Source organism: Parasteatoda tepidariorum, chromosome 12 (assembly GCF_982258835.1).
Source record: "Parasteatoda tepidariorum strain Cologne lab strain chromosome 12, Ptep-v5.0, whole genome shotgun sequence".
NCBI classification, from domain to species: Eukaryota; Metazoa; Arthropoda; class Arachnida; order Araneae; family Theridiidae; genus Parasteatoda; species Parasteatoda tepidariorum.
In genome coordinates this window covers 2082951-2110876 of record NC_141766.1, presented here as the reverse complement: position 1 = coordinate 2110876, position 27926 = coordinate 2082951, and the positions used below count along the sequence as shown (strand labels likewise).

The window sequence follows — 27926 nt, the reverse complement described above, 5'->3', positions numbered from 1 at the left end:
TCTGAGATAATTTTGGAAAAGTTTCCGAATTTGTGAAATAAAATGCTTACCCTCCAACTTGAGCAATGAGATATCCTACTTCATGTCCATCACTTACAGCTTCTTTACTAGCTTCACACAAATACTTTTGTACACAACTACTGTTGTTTGTCAAAAAGGCACGGATGTATCCTTTTAAAAGCGACGCACTAGCTGTTGCTGCATCACTTAAAACAACACCTTTAGAAGAACGTGCTCTTTGCCCTAATGTGTTTTTAAGCATATCCAGAACACTCACAAAAATATTCAGGATTTGCTTGGATGTTGCGGCACTTTCTTCATCATTACCAAAGATGAGTTTTACAAGAGTTCTGATGACATTCTTTGAGGTTAAAAACTGAGAGACTTGTTTTTTGTTGCTATCTAAATCATTTGATGTCAAGGATGCGTGTTTGTTGTTACTGAATTTTCTTTCGTCGAATCTAGCAGCTCTTGCCGTTTTTTCTTCCTGATTTGGCAGCGCAAATGCTGAAGCCACCAACAGAAGTGTCACAATGAAAATTTTCATTCTGAAAAAGAAATCATCATTTTATATATATTAGCCATCTAGTTGCTTTTAGTTTCGAGTAATTATTTCTGAGCTTCAATATGAAATTTTCATTCGCTTAATACTTTTAAAATATGTATTGAAAATAATAAAAATTATCATCTTGGATTTTTCCATACTTTTGAAAATAAGTATTATTTAATATAAGGTTTTATTAGATATCTTGCTCTGATTTTTTTTTCTAAAAAATTCAGAACTTTACAAAACGATACACATTATTTCAATTTAATATAAAATTATAGATTTTTCATTATCGAGTAAAGCAAAAATCATTTTAAATCAAATCAATGAAAACCACTAACTAGTTCAACACCTATCTGTGTTGTGTAAACAGTTTCATTACTTTCTCTGAATGTGTAAGTGGTATTAGATGTGTATTATCCGCTGTAGAAAACTTACCTTTAAAATTAAAATATTCAACTTTAGCGTCAAATGAAGGCACAGAAGCAATTATTATTTTTTAATGGGTGCGTACAACAATTAAGAAGTTTCGGAGAGTTAAAAATTGAATTGAATAAAAACAATGAACATTACAGTTAGCTAAACTTTCAGTCAATTTTTTTTAAACTTCTGTTTGCAAACAGCAGCCAGAAAAAAAAAAGTCTTAATCCGAATTGTTTCCATTACAGAAAAACTTAGAATTTTTACACGAAACAAATAATAATTTGACCGTTTTTGATTTAATAAATACTGAACTTAAATGAGTAAAAAAAAAAAATTTCTTTGTTTTCATGGAACCGTTCAATTACATTTCAAAACAGAACTAAATACGAACGGACGTACTAAAAAAATTCCGTTTGTATGACGCCATACGAACGGAATACGGTGTTTTTCTCATACTCAAACAAATCTTATTATTGTTGTTGTTAATTTACGTCGCACTAGAGCTGCACAATGGGCTATTGGCGACGTTCTGGGAAACATCCCGGAGGACAAATCTTATTAAGGTCAAATAACAGTTTTTAGAGAAGTAGGTACTTTATTGCATGAAATTTTTTTATTTTATTTATTTTGTGGTGGTGGTGGTGGTATCTATGTTTTTTTTTTATTTTTAAGCCAGTCTTGCGAAAATCGATAGATAAGAACATCCTGGGTTCTTATTTCTGCTTTTAATGAGTGAAAAGCAGATAATTTTAATTATTATTGTAGTCAAAGTAAAATAATTTCACATTTTTATGCCGAAACGTTTGGAAACATAATAACAAAAATAAATTACAATATTTTCGTGTTCCGGCTAATTTTATTTGTTCAGTTTTGTATGCGAGCAGCGCCCTCTGTGTAAGCAACGAGAACTAGTGTGTGTATTAACAACCTCGAAAGAGGCAAGTGTGTGAATTCGATGTGCAAATAAAATAACAGTCCGCTGCATTAATATGTGTTTTGAGTCTGGTGTTAAGTAAAATAACATGGTCCTTATCCGAGCCTGAGAGGGTAAGCGATCTATGGACAGCAAAATTTTGTGAAAATTAAGCTGAAATTAGTGTAAAAGATTCAGTGAAACGTGTACGTGTACGATCGAGAATCGAAACTGAAACTCAAGTGCGTCTAACAGCGATCTGAGAAGGTAGGTGAAAGTTAAATTTATATTTAGGTGAATTAAACTATAAACATGTCTTTGACTAAATTAAAGAAAGACGAATTAAGACTCGTCGCAGAAGAATTAAACTTAACTGTACCGGAGGGTGCAAAAATTGCCGATTTAAAAACTTTAATTGAAAATAACGAAGTTTATAAAACAGATCAACAGCTATTTAAATGCGCACTGGATTATGCTATAGAGCAGGGGTCGGCAACCTGTTTGTCCTCAAGGGCGCAATACTAAATTTGAAAATCACCGAGGGCGCATATTTTACAGATAATCATGCACAATCCTAAACTCAACTGACTACTTGCTGTATATCGCCGTTTGACAAGAGTTAAGTAAATCGCTCTTACTATCATACATTTACATTAGTCCAGCGAGGGCGCATTAAAAATCGATCGGGGGCGCCATGGCGCCCGCGGGCGCCGCGTTGCCTACCCCTGCTATAGAGGAAGTAAAAAATAAAAAGTCCGATAGTGAATCCAAATTAGAATTTGAGCGAATTAAATTAGCCGATAGTGAATCTAAATTAGAACTTGAGAGAATTAAATTAGCGCAATTAGAAAAACAATTAGCGCTAGCTAATGTTCAAAAAGAGTTACCGCATAATTCCGTAATCGCAAAAGAAAGTGTTTCTGAGAATCCGAATAATATTAATATCGAAACTTTATTAAAATCGGTAAAAACCTTAACTATACCTGTACCCTCACGAGTAGAATCGTATAATTTATTTTTTCAGTCGCTGGAAAAAGCATTCAAAACAAAAGAGGCTCCCGAAGAATTTAAACGCGAAATTCTTTTAAATATTTTAGGTGAGAGAGCTAACAATTTAATGGTTCACATTTCCGAAGAAGAGTTAACTAATTACGATAAACTCAAAGATTTAATGCTAAAAGAATTTTCCCCTACACCACAAGAATGCTTTAATAAATTCCAAAGAGCACAAAAAATAAGTTCAGAGAATTATGTACAATTTGCGTCAAGGCTAAGAGCGACGTTTGAATATTATTGTCAATTACGTGATGTAAATGATTTTAAATCCGTCTGTGAGTTAATAGTATCGGATAAAATAATGAGTACTCTCGATAGAGAATTGATGACTCATATTAGTGTAAAACAGGGAGAAAAGTATATTAAACCACATGAATTGGGGCGTGAGTGAGATATTTATTTATCTTCGAAAGGCAAAAACAAAAATGAAACATTTTCGAAATCTTTCAGTGGAAATACTAAGCGTTATGAATTTAATAAACAAACTAGAGTTAATAATTCGAGTGTACAGAAAGGAGCAACAAATGTATTTTTATCTGAAATAATAAATGAGAACTGTGTATTATGTAAAAACAATGAGTCTCATGCTTTGCAATTTTGCCCACAATTCAAAAGAATGTCTGTACACGAAAGAGTAGAGTTTGTAAAAAATAATAGACTTTGTTTTAAGTGCTTTTCCCCCAGATGTGAAGTTAATATATGCAGAATGAGAAACTGCTTTCTATGTAAAAAGGCTCATCACAAACTTTTACATTATCCGAGAGAAATTAAAAACAATTCCTCCACTCCCAATATGGCGCCAATTAACGATCAAAATAAATCACAAGCAACCACGTTTAATGTAGTAAGTGCTAAATCATTCGTTCCGAGAGTAGACACTACACAAATTGTGGCGACCGCGTGTTTTAAAAACAAATGCTTATTAAGTAGTGCATTAATCCTCGTAAAGGATAAATATTCGGAATGGCAGATGTGTAGAGCGTTACTGGATTCTGGTAGTGAAACCTGTCTGATTTCAAATGAATGTGCTAATAAATTGCAACTTAAGAGTGAAAAAATAAATACATTGATTTCTTGTTTAAACGATGCTTCTATGATGGTAAATGGGTGTGTTAAAGTAGCGATTTCAAATAAAAACAAATCATTTGAAAGAGAATTAGATATGCTCATAGTTAAAAAAATCACAGAATTTATTCCGAATAAAGATTTAAATATAAATGTCGATTTTTCAAATCTCGTGGGATTAGCAGATGACACTTTTAATATTCCGGGAAAAATAGATTTATTATTGGGTGCAAATATATTTTACGAGTTGATAAAGTCGGAAAGAATTAAAATAAAAAATTCGCAATTGCTTTTGGTCAATAGCGTATTTGGGTATGTAGTGACCGGAAATTTGGATTCAATAAATGAACCAAAGGTTCACTGCGGTTTGTTTCGTGATGAGGACTTAAATAAAACACTAGAAAAATTCTGGCAAATAGAAAATGTCGAGGAAACAATAACAAAGAGTAAAGAAAATTTAATTAGCGGGAAACACTTTGCGGATACTGATTTTAGAACTAGGGAAGGGAAATATGTTGTTTCAATGCCACTAAAGAAAGATCCCTCATGCTTAGGAAACTCAAAAGATACAGCCCTCAAACGTCTCAGATCGCTGTGGAATCGCTTAGCTAAAGATGAAATTTATTTAAATTTATATCGTGATTTCTTAAAAGAATATGAAAAACTGGGACACATGAGAGAGGTTAGGTTACTAAGGAAATTGAACCAGAAGTAACATATTATGCTACACATCATGGAATTTATCGTCCAGAAAAGTCCACGACAAAACTTCGTGTTGTATTTAATTGTTCTTCAGTAACTGATAAGGGAATATCTCTTAATGATATTCAGAATAATGGAGGAGTGATTCAGGAGGACTTATATACTCAAATGCTAAGGCTCCGCACATATGCATATGCCTTTACTGCTGATATCAAAATGATGTATCGAACTATTTTAATCAATCCAAATCAGTGTAATCTTCAGAGAATCGTTTGGTGTGAAAATGAAGATGAACCGCCAAAAATATACGAACTATCTACCGTTACACTATCTTTCAAACAATCTAATCGTTTGGTATTACGAACTATCTACCGAACTATCCACATTCCACCGCACTGTAAGCGCACCTTACTTAGCGCAAAGAACGCTTAAACAGCTCTCAGTTGACGAACAAACCAATTTCCCCATGGCTGCTCCCGTCTTACAAAATAATTTTTGTATGGATGACTGTTTGTGCGAAAGGGATTTTGCAAAGTGTTGACATGACACTACACAATCTCTGCGCCAATCACGTGAAACTAGCACCAGAATCTGAATGTGATTATAATTTTGCAACGTTAATAGAGACAAAAACTTTAGGTGTATCCCGGAAACCAATTTTAAATTGTTTTTTTTATATTCAAAGTAAGGGTTTGCTTGGAGAATTCTTACACAAAACGCGACGTTTTGTCCACTATTGCCAAGCTCTTCGACCCGATTGGTCTATTGGCACCGGTAATGGCAAAGGCAAAGATTTTCCTTCAGCGTTTGTGGAGAATTAAAATGGACTGGAATGACTCTTTACCAGATGAAGAATATCGCGAGTGGCATCAATTTCTAGCGTCTTTAGAGAGCATCAACAATATAGAGATTCCAAGACGCATCTTCATCACTATTCCAAAAAATGTAGAAATCCATGGCTTCGCTGATGCATCTCAGCAATGTTATGGTGCAGCAGTCTACTGTAAATCTAAAAATTCAATGAATGAGACTTTGGTTAGCTTGATAACAAGCAAATCAAGAGTCGCACCTATAAAAAGTCTAACTATTCCAAGACTTGAATTATGTGCTGCTGTTCTTCTGTCAAAACTTGTGAAACGAGTTGTTGCTGCGTTAAAGTTAGAAACTGTTGAAATATACCTTTGGACAGACTCTATGATAGTTCTAGCGTGGCTTCAAAAAGAACCCATAGACTTAAAAACTTTTGTCCAAAACAGAGTGGCCACAATACAAGAGCTATTTTCTAATCAGCGATGAAGACATGTACCAACTGATGAAAATCCTGCAGACTTAGTTTCACGAGGTGTTGATCCTGATAAACTTCTGCATAACCACCCTTGGTGGAATGGACCGATGTTTCTTACAGATAATGACTATCCAAATCGAACTATAAATTGTAGTGAGATACACGATGAGTACTATTCAGAACTGAGAAGCTCCACCAATGGAGACTTTGAGGACTTTCCGTCTGTGCTTAATATCCTTACTAATAATTTTATAAATGATTTAATTAGTTTAAGCAATAACTATATAACTATTTTACGTGTTGTGAGTTTTCTGTTTAGGTTCGTGGAGATAGTAAAAACGAAGCAGAAATCAACAGGTCCATTAACAACAAGGGAGTATGAAAGAGCAGAAACCTTTCTGGTAAAAAAGGTTCAGGAACAAGAATTTTCTTTTGAAATAAAAAGCATTAAACGATCTGGAAGTGTACCATCAAACAGTAAGTTAAAAACTCTTAGTCCCTTTTCGGATGACAATGACATTTTAAGAGTTGGTGGTCGCTTAGGTAATACAGAATTTAATTTTAATAAGAAGCATCAGGTAATTTTACCCAAGAATAATAAGTTAACTTTAATAATAATAGGAGTTGCATCTCTACTTAATCATATTTGTGAAAAGTTTTGGTCTTTAAGTGGTCGATCAATTTGTAGAAAAATTGTCTATAACTGAATAACTTGTTTTAAAGCAAAACCAATAGTGTCAAGTCAGTTAATGGGCAACCTGCCAAAAGAAAGGCTTGTACCTGATTATCCATTTAATTGTTCAAGTGTTGATTTCATTGGTCCTTTCTTCATTAACAATAGAGGACAACGTAAAGGGAATTTGTATAAAGTGTATATATATATATTTGTTTGTTTCGTATAAAGTGTATATATGTATATTTGTTTGTTTTGTATAAAGTGTATATATGTATATTTGTTTGTTTTGTGTTTAAGGCTGTACATATCGAGTTAGTTTCTGATTTAACATCGGAAGCATTCATTGCCACGTTGAAAAGGTTTACGGCTCGAAGAGGAAAATGTGCAAAATTGTTTTCAGACAATGCTAAAAATTTTGTGGGGGCTAACAATGAGATTAAAAAGCTGCATGAAATGGTTAGGAAACCAGACGAAAGTTTAGCTGCTTATTTGGCAGCAGAAGGGATTGAATGGAAATTCATTCCGCCCAGTTCTCCCAACTTTGGTGGCCTTTGGGAGGCAGCTATAAAATCGTGTAAATATCACCTAAAAAGGATTGTAAAAGGGATAAACTAACTTACGAAGAACTTCACACGATTACTGTACAAATCGAGGGAATTATGAATTCCCGACCGCTTTGTCCCTTATCAGCCAATGATAACGATTTTGAAGTTCTTACCCCTGCACACTTTTTATTAAGCAGATCTTTAAATTCTATTGAAGAGCCAGATTTAACAAAATATAAAGAAAGTAATCTCAAAAAATGGAAAAAAATAACAAGAGTAGTTCAATTAATGTGGAAATTATGGAGTCGTAACTATTTGAACCAATTGCAACAACGAGGCAAATGGATGTTCCCAAAAAATAATGTTAAAATCGGAGATTTGGTAGTGATAATTGAAGAAAATTTACCAACCTATAAATGGGCATTGGGCAGTATTGTTCAACTGTATTATGGTGAGGACAAAAAAATTCGTGTTGTGAAAGTGAAAACTCAACATAATACTATTAAAAGAGCCATCTCTAAAATATGTGTTTTACCAATGCCAGATCATTAAATTTATAATTAATTGAATGTGTTATATATTTAGTGTTCTTATTGATATAAAATTGGTTAATTAATTATGTGTGTATAAAATTAAAATTGATAATAATAGCATGCAAATCTATTTGTTTATGTTTATTGCAGTATAAACTGTGTTGTTAATTGCATTTAGTGATTTATGTTATTGAGTATAGCAGTGGTTAATTGTATGAAATGTTAAAAGGGTAAAAGTGTTAATGAAGTCACTTATGTGTGAATTGAGTATAACAATGATTGCCTTGTTGAACCAGTGCAATGTGGGGTGGTATGTTCAATTTTGTATGCGAGCAGTGCCCTCTGTGTAAGCAACGAGAACTAGTGTGTGTATTAACAACCTCGAAAGAGGCAAGTGTGTGAATTCAATGTGCAAATAAAATAACAGTTCGCTGCATTAATATGTGTTTTGAGTCTTGTGTTAAGAGAAATAACATTATTATTTACCCAAGTCAAACTTTTTGATGGTTTTCCATTGATGGACCAATATAATCTTGATGGTAACCATCAATAATTCCATCATGAACTATTACATTTTTGATGGTAACCAACATGAAAAACCATCACCCCAAAGTAGGAATTCGGAGGGATTTATGATGGTCCAACATAAAAATAGCAACTTTTTTGATGGTTTGTTCATGTTGGACCATCAGAAATTTCCATCATAGTTTATTAGAAATCAAATGTTGGAACGATCATGCACCACCATCTTCCCAATGTAAGAATTTGGACTGATTTTTGATGGTCCAACATAAAAAAAAATTGTTTTGATGGTATATTCCTGAGAACCAACAAGAATTCCTATTAAACCATTATGGAAATATATCATTGGAACCGAGCCATTACGAATCATCATGAATTGTTAGTCTATGAGAATCAAACTTCTCTTGATGGTTAACCATCATAGTATTAAAATGGAATTTTCCATCATAGAATGATGGAAGTTTGTTGGCATATCAAAAACCATGAAAGCATAATGGATAATGTTGGAGGATGGGGACCATCAAATGATGTTGGACCATCATGAATCACTCTGAAATCAACATAAACCATCAAAATGTTTAGATGGGACCATCAAAAATTTCGACTTGTTTATATTTGATGATGATAAGTTGTCGCTATGCCACCACAATCATTTGAACCCTAAAAATTTCTGTCTTAAACATTTAGTTTGCATTAAACATTATGGGTAGACACGATTGCTTGGATATATGTAAAGGATAAGAAATTATAGAAGAGGCAAATCCTCTAATGAAATTTCATTTTTATTTTCACTTGGAATGTAAACTGTGACTGATATGGTAATTATTGATGAAAGTAAAATATGGTTTAAAATGTAGATCTAAAGTTGTTAGCCACGAAAAAAATATTAATAAAATAAGGAAAAAAAGAACCTTATAAAAAATGCAACTCAAATTACATTGGAATTACAAAAAGAAAGTGTAAATATCAGTTACTGTTACAAGACGTTTATATGATGTAAAATTGCATGGACGAATAGCCATAAAGAAGTCTTTAATTAATAAATAAAAAAATTAGAAGGCTATATTACAGTTTGCCATAGACCACTTAAACTGAATTTTCGAGGATTATAGAAAAGTATATATATATATATATATATATATATATATATATATATATATATATATATATATATATATATATATATATGTAACATAAAAAGCTTTTATTAATCTTTTTATGTTAGTTTCTTTGCTATAAAACAACTCCTACTTTATTACTAATTAATTATTCAAGTCGAACTGCTTTCTCACACTTTTAAAAGCCACATCCTGTTTCTAAATCTATTTTTAGCCAAAGTATGCATAAATTTAAATAAAAACATTCTTCCTTTTTAAACTACGTGGGAATCACTCGAGCTAGTTCTTAAACCAATAGTAATCCTTGGGACTTCCCTTTTCCCCTCAAATATAACAAAATAGAGGGAAATTCCTTTGCTACTTTCCCTAAAATAAAAACTTAAGCACACAGTTTTGGAGTGCGAATTTGAGCTCCGCCTTTGCTGGAAAATGTCTTAAATATACTATGTGAAGCTAATAAAATATTTTTTGCCTTCCAACTGCTATCTGCGTGGCCTAACCACACTCACCATGACTGCTACCCTTTCATATATATATATATATATATATATATATATATATATATATATATATATATATATATATATATATATATATATATATATATATATATATATATATTAATACAAGTTCAATTTATATTGAAGTGATAGCAGAAAATATGTTCCATATCCGGACAAGAAGAGGAAATAATGTTTGGCAAACATGGTGGAGGCAATTTCGTGATTTGTGGTGTTTTTCAGTTAAAAGAAACTTATGGCATTATGTTTCGCTACTTATGCTGTCCTATTGGCGTATGTAGACTAATTGATGGCTTAAAATTGGACATTTCAGCAAGACAACGACTCGAAAGATAATGTATAGATAATAATATGTTTATGCTAGGGGTATAACCAATAATGATTTGGCTGAATAGCCGAATACTGAATATTCGGCTAGAAATATTGGCCGAATACCGCATATTCAGAGGTCGAATAGCAATTTAAAAAAAATATATATCATTAGTAAATATAATTCTTTTTATATATAAATAAGTTAAGTCAATGTTAAAAAATAATCGAAACTTAGCTGTATTATTTGTATGGGTAATCGGAAAAAAAATTTAATAAAAATGTTTAAGGTAATTAGATATTAAAATAATTAGAAGTATTTAAGATAAATAAAAAAACTGGCTAACAGGTTTTTAAAAAAAAACTATAGTTGTAAAGTTGAAAAAAAAGACAATTAGAAAAAAAAATGTCTTAATTCTTAAAACAAAACTGTAATGTTAAAAATAATATTTTCCGAAACAAAATTATCCACGAAGCATTAAGATAGATAATGAGTATCAGAAACGCTTTTCAAAATGCAGCGCTATCATATAAGCGCCGATTGAAAAAAAAAATGAAAAAAAAAAGATTATATACAAAAGCAAAACAGAAAAAAAATAAAAATCGCGATCTTAAATTTTGAAAGAGATTTTTAAAGCTTGTATCCAATTTTACCGTATTTTCAAGAAAAAGTTAAGTTTAAAGTCTAATAGAAACCCTCTTAATTGCCGCGTCATAATAAAAACGTCTATAAAAAATGTTTTTTCAAAAAAAAAATCTAGATTGTTTCTAATTTTAATGAAAGATCTCAATTTAACTATTTCACATAGCCGTATTTTTAGAAAAAAATGACTATAAAGGAATAACGTTCACTAGATACGCTCGTTAAAAAATGCTATTATGATAAAATTGATAAAAAGAAAAGTTAATAAAAAAAACTGCAGAGGAACAGAAAAAAAATTTATTCTTAGTTCTGAAACATAATTTTAAGGTAGAGAATCGCAGTCTTCTATGTTTCTGGTTATCGGTCTTAAAGCACAGGAAAAAAGTGACAACAAAAGAATTAAATCTATTAGAAACGCTCCGTTAAGATGCTGCGCTATAGTTAATACAGAAAAACAAGCAAAAATGAAATAAATTTAAAAAAAAGCTCTTAAATTTTTAAAACATTAAGAGCTGAAAAAACGACGAAATTGACTTGCTTGAATAAAATTAAATAATAATAATAGTAAAGTAAAAAAGAGAAAGAAAAAGATAGAAATTATCAAAACAAAACTCGTGGTTCAGTATAAAGTAATCTAGTTTCAATTCTTCAAATTTCGATTTTCCATTTTTCTTTCAGAACATAAATTAACAAGTTAACAAATACGTGTAAAAACAATTTCTGATTATGTCTAGTAAAAATATGATTTTAGATAATTCTTTATTAAATCTATTCAAATTCCCTCCCCTCCCGCGAAAAAAAAAATTTGGACGAAAAATACTTTTCCAAATAATACTTTGCCGGATATTTGGCCAATTATTCGGTCAACCGAGTATTCGGCAAAAGAGCCGAATACCGAATAGTGACTGAATGTTCGTTACATCCCTAGTTTATACATAATAATGGCTATACAATGGCCAGGTCAATCTCCAGACATTATTTCCATATATCATTTAGATGAATTTAGTTTAAGAAAGCATCAATGTTCAAATAAAATCTATTAATCAAAGCAAGGCCGTAGAGAGGATATTTTTTCGGGGGAGGGGGGATATGGTAAGAAGCAAGGACAGTTTCAGACATGAAAAGTAGGGGAAAAACATTGTAACAAATATTGTTTATTCTGTTTGCAAAAGTTAAACTAGTAATTAAAAAATATTACATAATAATTATTCTTCAATTAACATTCCATAATTATAATCAATTTGTAAACAAAGTTTACAAAGACATGCGACGGGGATTTGAAGAAAATTTTTCGATTACTTTTTTAGGACAAACCGGAATAACCCGAAATATGCTTAATAAAGTTAGCCTCTCTTCTTTAGTAGCATTTCTTGTTGCTGTTTTTACGCTGAGTAGAAAAGGTTCTTTCTGCAGTTGCTGTGGTGATTGGCAACGTAGCCAATATTGATAACAAGCAATAAATGTTTGGGGAAAAGATACTGTCACATTCTTCCATTGCTGAAAGTGCCGTATCTGGTCTACTAAGGGGTTCAAGCAGGTTTCACTTTGATGCCCATACTTCCATTTCTCCCATGAGATTTTCGACGTCAATGAAATCTGCGTAGATTCGGAAATTGCATAAATTAATATGCTGAAAAACAATTGATTTCGGGGGAGGAGTCTAACCGAAGGAAAGATGAACTACAAGGTCAAGTGAAGATGATGCACTAGCGAAGGTGATGTGCTGGGAAAAGGTTTGATTCGACAGTTTTTGTTTTTCTTTTTACTGAGAGGCTCAAAGAAAGACTAAAAAGTTTAAATCCCAGAATTTCGGGGGGGGGGATTTGTCCCGACGGTCCCCCCCCCCGGCTACGGGCCTGAATCAAAGGTTTGCAGCCAGAATGAGATGAAATTCCGCTGATCAATAACTTTATTAAGATAATGCCGCGTCGTTATTCTGCTGTAATTGTTGCAAAAGTCATGGCTACAAGGTATTAACTGTATAATATCATTTTTATGTTATTAAATTAAATGCTCTGCTTATATTTTTTAAATTTTTTTTAATTAATTTAAAATTATAATCGGGAAGGATTCTTTTCAACACGAAAATATTGTAGATTAATTTTTATGTTTATAAATCTTACAATTTTAAAACACACAATTTTAAATAAGTAGAATTCATTTTGTTCTGATTGTGTACTAGCAAGATTCTTCTTTTACTCTAGCACAGGGGTGTCAAACTCGAAAGCTAACTTGGGCCAAATAAACAATGCTTAACTTTAGGTGCCCCCCCCCCCCAAAAAAGCAAATATTTTTATTTTGAATTGTAATAAACATATATAAAGTTAAATTATTGTTTACGTCCTTATACTTGACATCTCCTCTCTGCTACTATCTTTTCTATGTCAGGAGAAATTTTATTGGCCGAGACTACTTTCAAAATTGACCCAACGTGAGCGTAATTAATAAGGTTTAGGACAGGAGATTTATTTTCATTCATAACAGAAAGTAATTGCTCTCACTGATAAGTACTTCCAAACATGGAAATAATTTCATATGCGAATTTTCGAGTATTTTCAAATCTCGCCGGTAAATATTCGTAAAATTCAGGCACACCCACTTCAATGACTTTTGCCTTCAAATTTGAGTCGCACTAAATCTCAACAGGGCCGGATTATACCTTTCGTAGGCCCTAGGCACAGAGCCGGATTATACCTTTCGTAGGCCCTAGGCATAGCCGTTTTTGCCCCCCCCCCATTCCTCCCCTCTTTCCCCGCTAAAATTTTCTTGCATATTTTTTTTTTACATTTTTATTAATATGGGTTTTAATTTACGAATTTGTTTATCTAACTTTATCTGCAATACCGACATACTGCCGATATTGCAGTTGATATCGATAATACCATTTTTGGTGAAAATTTACTCTTCCGATTTAGAGGAAAACTTTGTAGATGAATTTTTACTATTTTCAAATTTGTATGAGCATAAATCTGCACAAGAAATGTTGAAGGCTCAAATTAAAGATAAACTTGTGAATACTTTTCCTAACGTTCACATTGCATTAAGAATATATTTGTCGATTCTTGGATCAAATGCAGAAGGAGAAAGATCTTTCTCCAGATTAAAATTTATAAAAAATTATTTGCGTTCAACAATGAATCAAGATCGTTTGGCATCTCTCGCACTTATGTCTATTGAATACGACATTTTGCGTAGTTTGGAATTCGACAGCATAATACAAGATTTCGTTGAATCCAAAAATCGCAAAAAAGTAATATATTAGATCATAAGATTCTGCAAAATAATTTATTACCGAAAAATATTATATTTTTATTTGTATCTTCATAATTTTGTGCAAAATACACTTGTTGTTTTTAAAGCTAAATTATTTTGGTCAATAATTTTTTTTCTCCCAAGTTTTTCGTAGGCCCCTGAATTTCGTAGGCCCTAGGCACGTGCCTAGTGTGCCTATAGGATAATCCGGCCGTGTAATCTCAATCACTTCCATTTGCATGTAACTGGGTACTGAGTCTATATTTATTGAGAAAATCGAAGAAACAAACAAAATTTGTCTTCCAAAGAATTAAAATCCTTAAACCTTGTTTCAAATTCTGTTCTAAGATTTGAAATTTTTTCTGCGTATTTTCGATACGATGCAGTGTCATCTAACCTAGATTTGTTCTTGCTGCAAGTTGGGAAGTGCTTTAAATCTTCATTTTTCAGTTGCCTTCCCCAAATAAATAGTTTACATTTGAATGCTTTAATTATGTCAAGCATGTTCGTAATGATCTGATCCTTGCCTTGTAACAATAAATTTAAATCGGATAAGTGTTTGATTATATCAACCATAAAAGATAAATCTTGCAACCATATTTGATCGGAGAACAAGCTTGTATCTTGATTTTAAATTTCTAAAAACATACATATTTCTTCTTTCAAATCCCAGAATTGTTTGAGAACCTTGGAGCAAGATAACCAACGTACCTGAATATCTAATTGATCGCTATACTATCTAATTGATCGCTATACTATCTAATTGATCGCTTAGTGTGAAACGGACTCCATTTCAGTTAATTAGAATTTTACATTTTCGCGCGTACGATTTAAAATGATCCGTATAGTTTATAAATAAAGTATATTATAATTTTATATGCTGGTTCCGTTTCTAATTCACATTTCTATTTTATTTTTACTTTGTTTTGGATGTATTGACTGGGCCACAAAAATGTTCATCTCGGGCCGCGAGTTTAACACCCCTGCAGCATATTATCAGTAATAAAATGTCATGAAGAACTTTAAAAACAGCATTTTAATATAGCTACTATCATCTAAATGGATACTTTTTGCTTTTTATCAAATAGTTCTTGCATTTATTTTGATTTTGTTCTGATTAAGTACTAGTAAGATTCTTCTTTCCCTTTAGCTGCGTATTATCAGTAATAAACCGTCATGAAGCTTTTTTTTATTTATTTTTTTTTGTTAGTGCTTTTGTTTATAAGGAATTTATTTCATATGTATAGTGGCGTGGAAAAGTCTCCTACCAATTATTTTTGAACCAACTTTCGGCTATTTAAATAAGAGATAAAAAAAATTATAATCAAATTCAAATAATATATTGCAAGAACTATATGATGAAAACAAAAAGCATCCATTCAGGTATATCTATATTAAAATGCTGTATTTAAAGTTCTTCATGACGCTTTATTACAGATAATATGCTGATAGAGTAAAAGAAGAATCTTACTAGTACACAATCAGAGCAAAATGAATGCAAGAATTATTTGATAAAAAGCAAAAAGTATCCATTTAGGTATATCTATATTAAAATGCCATATTTTAAAAAAATAAAAGAAAGAAACTTTTTTGACTGTGAGTAACGAAACTCTTCTATTGCAAGGGGATGAGATAGATATGCAACGAAGAAAATAAGGTTTAGCTAAATTCTAAAAAAACATCTTGAATAGCTGTCGTTATTCGACAATGTATGGTCAAGAAATCTTAACAAATAGAAACAGGACAAGTAACATCACACATAAAGGCATTCATTCGATAAAAATGCGCTTTAACAATGCTCACTAAGTTCTGCTCTATATTTCGTCTAAAGAATCACATCACTCCTTTTTTTGTACGCTTCGATTATTTTAAATAATATCTTTCTTGTGTTCGAAACTTCTCTTCAAATAATATGCTTTAAGAAAGTGCGTTTAGTACAAAACAAAGGATCGGCTAAATATTTCAATTGCGGATCGGACTAATTTTTACTATTGACATAAATACAAAATTATGACACTTTTTTGACCAGATTGTTTCTGAACATTCACATTCTTTCTACAATGAAAAATATTTTGAGTATATACTTAATTAAATGTAAATTAAATTCATATTAATTCTAATTCAAATGTTAATCCGTGGGCCGGTGATTCAAAAATAATGGTATAAAATTAAAGGAGCTTTTCTTTTCTTTTTTTGAGCGCAAAATGTCCAAAAAAGTTTTTGTCTCTAAAAATAAATATTAATTTATTTTATTTAAGAGCTCAGATATGATATATCATGAAATTGAACCACAATTTAACTCAATGAGATGAAATAATCTTAAATAGTTATAATGATATGCTTATCTGAATGCTTCAATTCGTCTCAAAATGCGTGATTAAACAGATCTCGATAATTTAGATCCCGCCTCCATCAATAGTGATTTGTGAGATTTTGATAGCGTTTTTGCCTTTTCTTAGCTTAAATATTAATTTCAGATTCCCATTTGTATATTTTATTCCTTCACAAAAATTCTGAAAATAAATACCTAAGAACAATCGCATATTTTATTAAATAAAATATACTATTTCTCTTTAAATTGCTTCAACATTACATTTACAATAATCATATACAGTCAGAGCTCATCATAGTGAACCGTTTACGGTCCCAGTCCTCTATTAAGTTCCAAAATCTGAGTTAAATTTTTTTTTATCATTTTGAAATATTATTCGAAGAAATAGTGATTGCAATAATACATAATTTGCATTATAAATTGTTAACTAACCAAATATGTAGAGTCTCTCTATAACAAAGTTTCCTTACAGCGAATTTCTCCCTACAACGAAGTTTTAAATTGGAATGATATATAACATTCGAAATTTTCTCAATGAACCGAACGAATTATCTCTCTATAATAAACTTTTTAGACATTTGTGTTTTCAGTTTTTATTATTTGGGAATTTTTTACAAGTTTATCTTCTTTTAAAATTTTCTTTATTTTGAAGAAAGTTGCATAGAATTTCTATGAAACCGATTTGCTCTCCGACTTACTTATTTATTTTTTGGATTATTCGCTTTATTCATTCCTGCGAAATGAGTTATTTTAAACACTCCTTTACAATGTGTATTACTTCATTATTACATTCATTATATTACATTCATATATTACATTCGAATTATTCATTCTTGCGAAATGAATAATTACACTTCTTTACAATTTGTATTACTTCATTATAAATTAAAAGTCATCATCATATATTTTAGAATTAATCACATGCACTAAAAATTTGTTATCAGTTATTTAAATAACTGCAAAAAAGAAATTTGTGTCCATAATAAACGAACAACCAATATTCTTAGCTATTCACTATTAGCGTATGAAATAACAGTAGTTAAATATCAGTTCGATCTCTAAAAACGTTCGCTATAACCGAGTCTTCAATCTGGGTTTATATAGCGGTGTTAAATTGCATAAAAAAGAACGTTCTTTGTCAAATAAGATGCAATAATTCACTCCCGGATTGGACCCAGTTTTGTAGGAGGGAATCCGGTTCTTAACCTGTCTTAGGTGACCTAGTAAGTAGGTCATTCACCTGTCATTCCTTTTGCAAAGGTCAATCACAGCATTCAAAGAATAAAAAATAAAAAGAATTATTCAAATACATAACACAAAAGCTTTGCGACGTTAACATATTTAAATTATATGGTTAGGAAATGAAGGGAATGAAAAAAAGGTTGGAAAATCTGCCATTATTTATAGTAATAAAATGGAGTTTAGTTTATAAGAAATATATTATAATAAACATCCAATAACCTAACTATTTTACAAGAAAACTTTTCTTTTTTTATTACATTTCAAGAATTTGTAAGCAAGGGAAAAAATCCGCTTATGCATAGTGTAAAATTATTACTTTGAGTGTTTCGATTTTTACAAATTTTAATGGTTTTTTTTAAAATTTTAACATAATTTTTTTCGATAAATCAGCATTAAAAGAAATGTACATATTGCAAAAGCTTTGTTTTCTGTGACTAAATTAAAGTTGCATAGAAAGCTGATTCATAGTGTTAGCTTAATTACACACAACAAATTATTTTCAATTATTAAATTACAAATATGCAGAAAAAAACTAATAATACACAATAAATATGGAATTTTACATTGCATTTTAATTTCAAATCTTTCAATTTAGTAAGAGAAATAAACTTTTCGCTCAGACGCACACACATAAAATTCTTTAAAGGGCGCAAGCAGTGGGGGTCAAAAGGGTGCGTCCCTCTGAAAATTAATAGCTGCACTTTATAAAAATAAACTAATTTGAGCCAAAAATCGCATTAAATCAGTTCAACAATTGAAAAAAATTACAATTAAACAGTTAAAAAAATAAATGCTATAATATCCCTATGCCAGTTGGGTTGTTATGTTTGATTATCTTTTTTTAAAAAAAGAAGCAATGATAATGCATAAAAATTAAACAAAAATTCTGAAAATATTTTTTGCCAGATAGCTTTCAGAAAAAGTTTGGAACTCTACAATAAATATTTATTAAAATCTCCTAAATTTGTTCGATTTTGATTATACTTATTAAAATTAAGTAAACTATTTCTTTTTTAAATTGCAATCACGTATGTATATTTGCGTGAGTTCACTATAGATTTCCGATTTAAACCACAAGAATTTCTCAGAATAGCAATTTATAAAAACTTTATTGAAATTTTTACATTTTCTCCTCAGGAAATAATTTTTCACGAGCTCAAAATATTATTAATTTTTTTTTTTAATCTATACCATCCATTTTTAGACACTTTATATACAGTAATTTTTAACGAAAAAATTTTTGAAAATGTTGTTCTAAAAGTTTAAGAATTAAAGAGAGAGGCTCAGGGGATGAAGAGTACACATATTGTTGATCTTGAATATTCCTTAGTATTTAATTTTATTCAAAATATCTTAAAGTTTCAGTGCAAGTAGGATTTGCGTTTGATTCATTCGATCAATATTTGAAATATTATTTTTTGTAAATGACTTTTATAGTTCTCTACAAGAAGAGATAAATTCTTATTACAGTCTAACTTTGTTATAATGAACCCGGTATATCTAGAACACTCGATTATAGGGAACGTTTTTGGCGCTCCCGTCAAAACTGTTATTTAACTAATATTATTTCATGTGCTCAACAGCTAAGAAGTTCGTTTATGATGAACTCAAATTTCCTTTTCACAGGTATAAATGTTACTAAATGTTTAAATTCAAAGCATATGAGCATGATTTTCATTTAAAAATGAAGTAATACACATTATAAAGGAGCGTTTTAAATTTGTCATTACGTTAGACTTAATAATGCGAGTGTTTCCATAAACAAGCATTTGGGAGAGCGTTTTGTAGAAACTCCAACTTTCTTTAAAAATGACGGGAATAAAAATAAACTTCTAAAATATCCTTTCTAGGAAGACAAAACTCCGTTATATGGAGAGTGGTTTGAGTTAAAAAAATATTTGTTAGAACAAGAAATACGCTGTAAGGAAACTATGTTGTAAGAAGGCTATATTTAGTTAGTTAATAAATCATTACCTTTTTTGATTGAAGAGGAAATTTAAAAAAAGAGAAAAAATAACATCTTTTTTAACTTATTTTTTCGGGGAAACAAAAATTAATAAGTACAAGAATACAACAAATTAATAATAAGTACGAAGAAAATAGACTATGTGAAAATAAATAAAATTCATTTTATTTTAATTTTGGAGCTTGGTAATTTTTTGATTTATTTATGAAAGAAAATAGGATCATTTAAAGAAAAGATTGAATGAAAACTTATCTTCTTATTTTAAAACAAAACAGAAAATTAACAGAAACAGATGCGAAAACAATTTATAAAAATAACTAATTGAGATTATTTAAAAAAAAGAAAGGCATTCACGAAATTCTACATATTCCAAATAAGTTTCGATGGCTATTTTAGTCCTTAGGACTTATTAAATTTTATTGAATGTCTTAACTGCTTTTTTTTTCCAAAACTTACTTTATAGCTTTTACTTTTAAAATAATAAATTTCCTGATGTTTTTTTTTAAAAAAAATAACAGAAAAGAAGAATAAGAGTATCATTGAAATGATTTGAAATAAGCAAGGTATTCACAAAATTCAACGTAATCAAACGAAGTTTCTATGGCTATTTTAGTCCTTTGGACTTATTGAACGTCTTAACTGATTTGTTTGTTTTTTTTTAATTTATTTTGAAATTTTTACTTTTAAAATAATGCATTATAAATTTCCTGAATGTTTCTTAAAAAATAATAGAAGAGAAGAGTAAGAGTATCATTGAGATGATGAAGAAAGTTCCGATGGCTATTTTAATCCTTTGGACTTATTGAATGTCTTAACTGTTTTTTTTTTAAACTTATTTATAGTTTTTACTTTTAAAATAATGTTTTATAAATTTCCTGAATGCTTTTTTTTTTAAATAACCGAAGAGAAAAGTAAGAGTATCATTGAGAGGATTTGAAAAAAACAAGGTATTCACGAAATTCTACGTAATCAAAAGAAGTTTATTTCAGTGTTTTTGACTTACTAAATGCAGGGATGTCACAGGCGACTAAAAATGTAAGAAGTGGTAGAAACTCAATACATTTTTATTTATTTTATTATTCAGTCGTATCTAACACCATAACCATAATTTACATCCCAAATTGTTCATATTTAAACTGGAAAGAAATTTTACCTTCAATAGAAAGCTAAAAAAAAAGCTGTTAATTTTAATACATTTTTGCCCTTTATCAGTCACCACTATTTACATTTTTAGTCGCCAGTTGCATCCCTGTGAATGTCACAACTGTTTTTAAAATACTTATTTTATAGTTTTGGTTTAGAGTCAAGTGGAGTCTCATAAGCATTGAAATAAAAACTTTTGAAATAATGCAGTTTGAGTTTTTTAATTGTTTTTTTTTTTATCTTCAATTCAGCTTATAGGGCAGATTGTAAGAAATTCTTCTTATATTAACTTTATTTAAACATTGATAAATATCTAGTTTCTTTAAAAAAAAATAATAATAATTTTAAATGAAGGGGGAATTTAAGTAGATCATAAAATGTTAATAATAGAGAAGAAAAAAAATAATCCTCCAAACTATTAAATATCAATAAAATGTTTACAAGAAATAGTTAACTAATGAATGCAGTAAGATGAGTACTTACTTTGAAATGTTGAAATGATAAGTTTGGAAAGAAAATGAAACGAGTGAAGGATTTTATAGAAGATGAGACAGGTCACGTGACCTACCCGGAAGTCACGGCCGAGAAGAAGGAGGTTAAGATCGTGTACTCATCTTCTTCCAATGAATTGATCGAGAAAAATAAATTCACTTTGTTTACTTTATGGAGGGAATCTCTGATTTAATTCAAATAAGTAGAATCGTTTTTGCCATTTAATTATATACTTATATTGACCTTGTAAATTGACATAATAGGCAGAAAAATTCCTGTTGTCATACTTTTAAAGTAGATATTATGCTTAGGAAAATAGGGAAATTCCTTTAATAAAGGTTATATTTTAATAATTTTTTAGGGTTTTATTATTCCTTTATAATAAATGAAATAAAACTAGTAATTTTGATAAAAATTTTATTCCATGGAAAGTCTAATGGATTCATTTTGGGAAAAATATTTATATTTAGTCGGAATTGTTGGTGATTTTCATAAAAGCAATTTATAATGATTAAAAGATAATCATAATATGGTTATCTTTTGATATGACGAGATAGAAAAATTCCTGTTGTCATACTTTTAAAGTAGATATTAAACTTAGAAAAATAGGGTAATTTTTTTAATAAAGGTTATATTTTAATAATTTGATTTTCTTTCGATGTGACGAAATGAAGTTATCGAAATATCCTATCGAATAATCTATTTAAATTCATCCAACAATTTTAAAAAGAACAGTCCCTGTTCTTAAGAAAAATCACATCTAAAAAATTCATTATGTTTTTTTTTCTTAATATTTTATATTATAACCGTCGTTGAACAGCCGACCCAATTTTCGGGTTTATGACTACTTATGTTCAACTCCATAGCCTTGTAATTTCTAACCCTATCCAGAAGACAAGGAAACTCCTGGATCAAGTATTGGGAGAAATTTGCCTTCGTGGAAGACTTTTTGATAGAACTAACCAGCATTTGCGTTACATGGAGAGGAAAACCACGAAAACCGCACATGGTTAGCCTAACTGCAAGGGGACTCTAACCCATGATCTGTCTACCACTGAGGATAATTTACGTCAGCACTGTTGTCGGTGCGAGCCGCGGGCTGAATTCGAATCAGTCAGCTGACACTGGGATCGAACCTAGGTCACCTAGGCGAGCGCTCTATCCCCTGAGTCACCGCGGCTCATTATGTCTTTTTTTGTAGTAGTAGTAGTAAACCGCTAAGCTAAAGTTAAGTTTAGTAAAATGTTTTAAAGATTTAAAGAAAAAGAATTTTGCCTTTGATTAAGAATGAGCAATTTCTGGCTTCAAATAACAGTTAAAAATAAAAACTGGAATTCTACAGAAGGCATTTTCATTATTTTTATAAAAAATAATAAGTATCATATATTTTTATGATAAGAAAAAAAGTGTTTTCAAAACCTCGGGTTTAAAAGAAAAAAAGTTAATTTATGATAAAAAGCTTGTTAATAGAAGGTGACAATCATTTAACTATATGAAATAAAACCATCCTAACTTCTGAACGGTGTGCGTAAAGTTTAAACTTCGTGGTTGGCTGCAGGGCATGATGGGAATTAGTATGCGCTTGCGCACATAACTTGTAGTTGATGCCATGAAATGTCACGGTACAATGTGCCTGAGCGTGTTTCGCTTGCAATGGGACTCGTTTGTCCGTCATATTCTCCGGATCTGAATACATGTGACTTATTTTTTGAGGCTATTGTGGGGAGAGGAGTTATCGGCAAAGTCACGTTCATCTATGAAAAAGTACCCCAACATAAGATCGAGTTAACATATCTTATATACTAGTGATTTGGAATTACATTTTTGTAGTGGTAGACGCACTCTACAGTACTCCCCCACTAGAATTTTATCTGTCATTGCTGTTTTGGGAGAAGCCGGGAGAGCTGCATTAAGATCACCGGACTTTGAGTGCTGATCGTGAGAGCTGTATTAATTTCGGGGTCAAAGTCACTCTTGTGTTGCCATTAGCAATCGAGTGTATACGGTCAATGTTGTGTGTGATCTTGACTGAGTAACAACGGTGCCAGGAGTTGGATAATTTCGCAGTCACAAGTCAACTGTTTAATGTGGAATCTATCGAATTAGGCGTGTTCAAATCGAAGTGGGAGTTTCTGTCAAAGTATGCGTGTTCACATCACTTCCGGGTCACCTATGTGGGGATAAAAGTTATCGACCATGCCAACCTTCATCTATGAGAAGGTATCCCAACATAGAATCGAATTAACATGTCTTATATACTAGTGATGCGGAATTGCATTTTTGTAGTGGTAGACACACTACAGCTATATTAAAACAATGTATACAGAAATAAGCTAATGTATACCAAAAACCATTACTGAAAACTGCCATTCAGGAGGTCATCGACAGCATCGATGCTCCGACATTTTGGCGGGTCATGCAGCTATTCGTCTGCGCCACATCAGAACCAATGATGGCAGACATATAGAACATTGTTTTATACACACACAAGAAAAGCTCGACTCAAGAATCAAAGCACCACACTTCACGACGACATGATGGATTATATTTATTAAAAATTTAGAAGTAAAAATGTAAATGTATTTTAACAGCGCCATCTATTGTTAAGTAACAAGGCAATGTTCGTGTCTTACCAGTTAATGACATATTCTACAGTTAATGACATATTCAACTGCTTAAATTTAAACAATCATAAACAATTCAATACAATGTACACAATAAAGTAAAATATTCAAAATACACATAAATTGAAATTTTCACCCTTATTGATCATTTGAAAAGGGTAATATACAAAGTTTAGTAATTGGACGTTTAAAAATTCCATTTTTAGTTTTCACTAATACGTACTACTCTAATTTTATTGCCTTTACCAGAATACACTTCAAGAATTCGACCAAGAGGCCAGTTACACACAGCCAAATTATCTTCTTTCAAAATTACCATATCATTAATTTTTACATTGTTTTTCTCAAAATACCATTTTGTTCGATTTTGAGGTGTACTCAGATAGTTATTTTTTATTCGATTTATTTTTATAAGATTCAAAATAGAAATATTATTTAATGTGCGTAAACATCTTGGCTTAGCTATTAAAAAAAGCATCAAAAATATACTTGTTTGAAATTATAACAATTTTAAGCAATATTAATTAAAAGCAATATTATTTGAATAATATTGCTTTTAAGTGTATTCAATGTCGCAGTTGATTATTGTTAGAAATATAAAATAATTACAAAAAACTTTTATCAGACTCTAATACTTTCACTTCAGATAAATCAAAAAGGAAATTGATTTAACTATGTTAAAACGGTTAAGGAAGGAGGAAACTGATTTAATTATTCATAGTTGCAATTTAAAGTTTTCTACACAGGAAATATCTTGCTCTAAGTTTAATCGAAAGAACAATTTGTCTATTTAGAAATAAATATTATTCCTTATTAAAAATTAAAGAAAGCTGATATTTAATAAAAATAATTAATTTCTGCTAGTTTCTGACTGTAAACAATCTGAACAATCAATAAAATAAAATTCTCACGATATAATAAATTACCCAAAAGAGCTCAATACGAATAGTCATGACAAATTATTGCTACTAAGTAAATAAGAAGTAGGTAAAGAATCAATAAATCATTACTGAGAAACACTACGAAATCATGCTCTAAACTGGAAAACATATATCGACACAATTAAAGAGCTTAATGGAAGAACCAGGTGACATTTTTAGGAGAAAATAATGAATGAGAAAATATAACAGAAAGTGGTTGCGTCAATATGAATAGTGGTTGCTTAAAGGATTCATTTTAATCATCAATCAATTTTTTAAAACTTTAATTGTAATTTTCACATCACTCAACCACATAAGTTTTTGGTATGCTTACAAGATTTTTATTTCAAATATGGCACAGGTAAATAAAATAAAGCGAAGAATTTTATCTCGGCTCCTAATAAAAATTGGTGATGAAACAGTTCGAATGCAATTTTTTTTTTTTTTTTTTTTTTTTTTTTTTTTTTTTTTTTTGTTATAAGAATATAACATACCTCGTTTTTCCACTAAGTTTTTCAATTAATATAGCTAATATAGCTTTTGTTTAATAATACATCCTTATTGGTAGCTTTACGTTATGAAATAAAAACTCGTTTTGTGTAATTCATTTCATAGTCTTTAAAATTTACCTTTGTCAAGTAATTATCTTCGATATATGTCCCTTTCGAGGGGAAGTAAATCACTTATTTCCAAGGTATACATATATTAGCACATTTAGTACTAATTACTTAACCCTTCATAAAATAACCTTTGGATAAACGAATATTATAATTCAATGCAATTGTTTTTATTTCATTTAAAATGGTTTCGAGACATTTTAAAATACGCACAAAGTTAAAGTACGTACAAGAGTCCAACCATATTTACGACATAGCGGCTTATTTAGAGAAAACATGTTTTTGTGCTTGGTTTAGAAACTTAAAATATCGTCTGCCCTTATTAATTAGCAAGTTTGAGCTCACCCTTCAACCGAGCCATTTAGGTTGAGTTTTAGAATATTAAGATCTGACTATTCGATCAAAAGTAATTCCGGGTGGTCTGTTTTATTATGCACTGCACATATGCATATTTATTTTTATATGTATTTAAATATATATGTATTCCTAAAACTTAAAATAGACGAGCAGTTTTTTAAAAATACGTGCAAGGGCGCCGGCAGGGGGGTGCAAGGAGGTGCACTTGCATCCCCCTGGCTTTTTTTTAAAACAATTAAAGAGATACGGAAAAACAATTTTAATATAAAATTTTTTTATTAAAAATATTTTTATTCAAAATCAAATAATTAAGTAATCATTGATACATAAACAATTAAAGAATTGTTTAATCAAACAAGAATTATAATCATCTTGTTTGCTGTCCAAATCTGTTTATAACGTTTTCAATAAATTCTGAGTCATCTTTGATTCTTTTCTTATGATCACTGAGCATGCACAAACTACTTAATCTCTCGTGAGACATTGTAGATTTATACCATGTTTTGATGCTTCGCAAGTGCACGTAGTGCACTAAAAGTGCGTTCAATAGTGCACGTAGTAGCTAGAAGAGTTAGGCCAATTTTGATTGCCTCCTCTACAGCTGGATAAAATGGTGTGGCCTCAATAACTAAATCGATGTATTCGAGGGATTCGTAAGAATTTTCTCTATTCCTCCACATTTCGTACCACGTTGAAGCTTCAATGATGAAATTCGATGAGAACAGATCTTTATACATAGCAGAGTTGGCCGTTGATTACAGTAATCGATTACAACTGTAATTGATTACAGATAATTACAGCTATGTAATCAATTACTTGTAATCACGATTACAAGTAATCAATTACTTGTAATCGTGATTACAACTTTCAAAAAATTTTGATTACAGCTGTAATCATGATTACAATTTTGATTACAGTAATCAATTACTTGTAATCGTGATTACAACTTTCAAAAAATTTTGATTACAGCTGTAATCATGATTACAATTTTGATTACAGTAATCAATTACTTGTAATCATGATTACAAGTAATTGCGATTACAAGTAATCACAACAAAAACGATTACAAGTAATTATGATTACAAGTAATCAAAATATATGATTACATGTAATCATGATTACATGTAATTTGATTACATGTAATTGTGATTACTTCTAATCAAATTATACGATTACAAGTTATTACGATTGTATACTATAGTCAAATTTTTTATGTAAGTATTCATGTGTTTACATATTTTTATGTACATAGAATGTACGTACGCATGAACGTACAATTTGCGATTCCTATACATACAATGTATGCACAAACGTTGTTTGTAAGTACAATATTCACAATTATATTGTAATATACTTAATGCAATGCGCATATGCTTAGTACATATAATTATGCATTTATGATACATGTACGCATGTATGTTAGTTTGTACAAAAAGGCAATGTTTTGTATCTTTGTATACATAGACAATGTATGTATGAACGTATATGAAAATAATGTTTATGCGTTTGCATGCTTTTATGCACTTAAGTGCATATATTGTATAAATTTACGATAATAGCACGTATATACAATGTACGTTTGTATATAAAATTGTACGTATTTGCGTACAATATGTAAAAATGTTATTTAAAGGTACAATATATGCACATAGTTGCGTAAATAAAATGCGTACATGTATACATGCATATTTATATGTACATCGATATATGTGCACGCAAAGTATGTACTTATGTACAACTTACGTATGTACTTGTATAACTACATACTTTGTTAATACTTATGCGCATGTAATGCATGGATGTACAAAAAAATAGTTATATGCACAATGTATGCATGTGCATACAACGTATACATGTACATAAGTACAAGTTATGTACAAATACGTGCGTACATTTAAATATATGTAATTACAATATACACATACATTGTGCATACATTAAAAAAATTTATATGAGTAAAGTTATTAAAAATTTTTTTAAAATTATTCTAAGGTATATGAAACTCGACCTCATATTTTTTAGAAAGCAAACGATAATTTTATTTGGAATTTCTAAATATTAATTCCACACATAAAATTTACCGTTTTTCTTATCATTTAAAAAATTTCTATGAATCATGCATT

The 27926-nt window shown here is 30.3% G+C and overlaps 2 protein-coding genes across 2 annotated transcripts in view; one reads left to right on the top strand and one right to left on the bottom strand.

The window, feature by feature from the left end:
* The window catches only part of LOC107445898 (uncharacterized), a 41373-nt gene extending 19970 nt beyond the window's left edge, over positions 1-21403 (bottom strand). The window contains exons 1-2 of the mRNA XM_016060386.3: positions 21277-21403; positions 51-548 (exon numbers count right to left, since the gene is read on the bottom strand). Of these exons, the coding sequence (XP_015915872.1) occupies positions 51-547 (497 nt within the window). The 5' untranslated portion in view covers position 548; positions 21277-21403. The remainder of the gene's footprint in view (positions 1-50; positions 549-21276) is intronic.
* Positions 5484-6002, top strand: LOC147800897 (uncharacterized). Its single transcript, XM_087156058.1, has one exon. It carries the CDS (start codon positions 5484-5486, stop codon positions 6000-6002), a length of 519 nt encoding a protein of 172 aa, XP_087012184.1.
* Positions 21404-27926: the final 6523 nt, after the last annotated feature.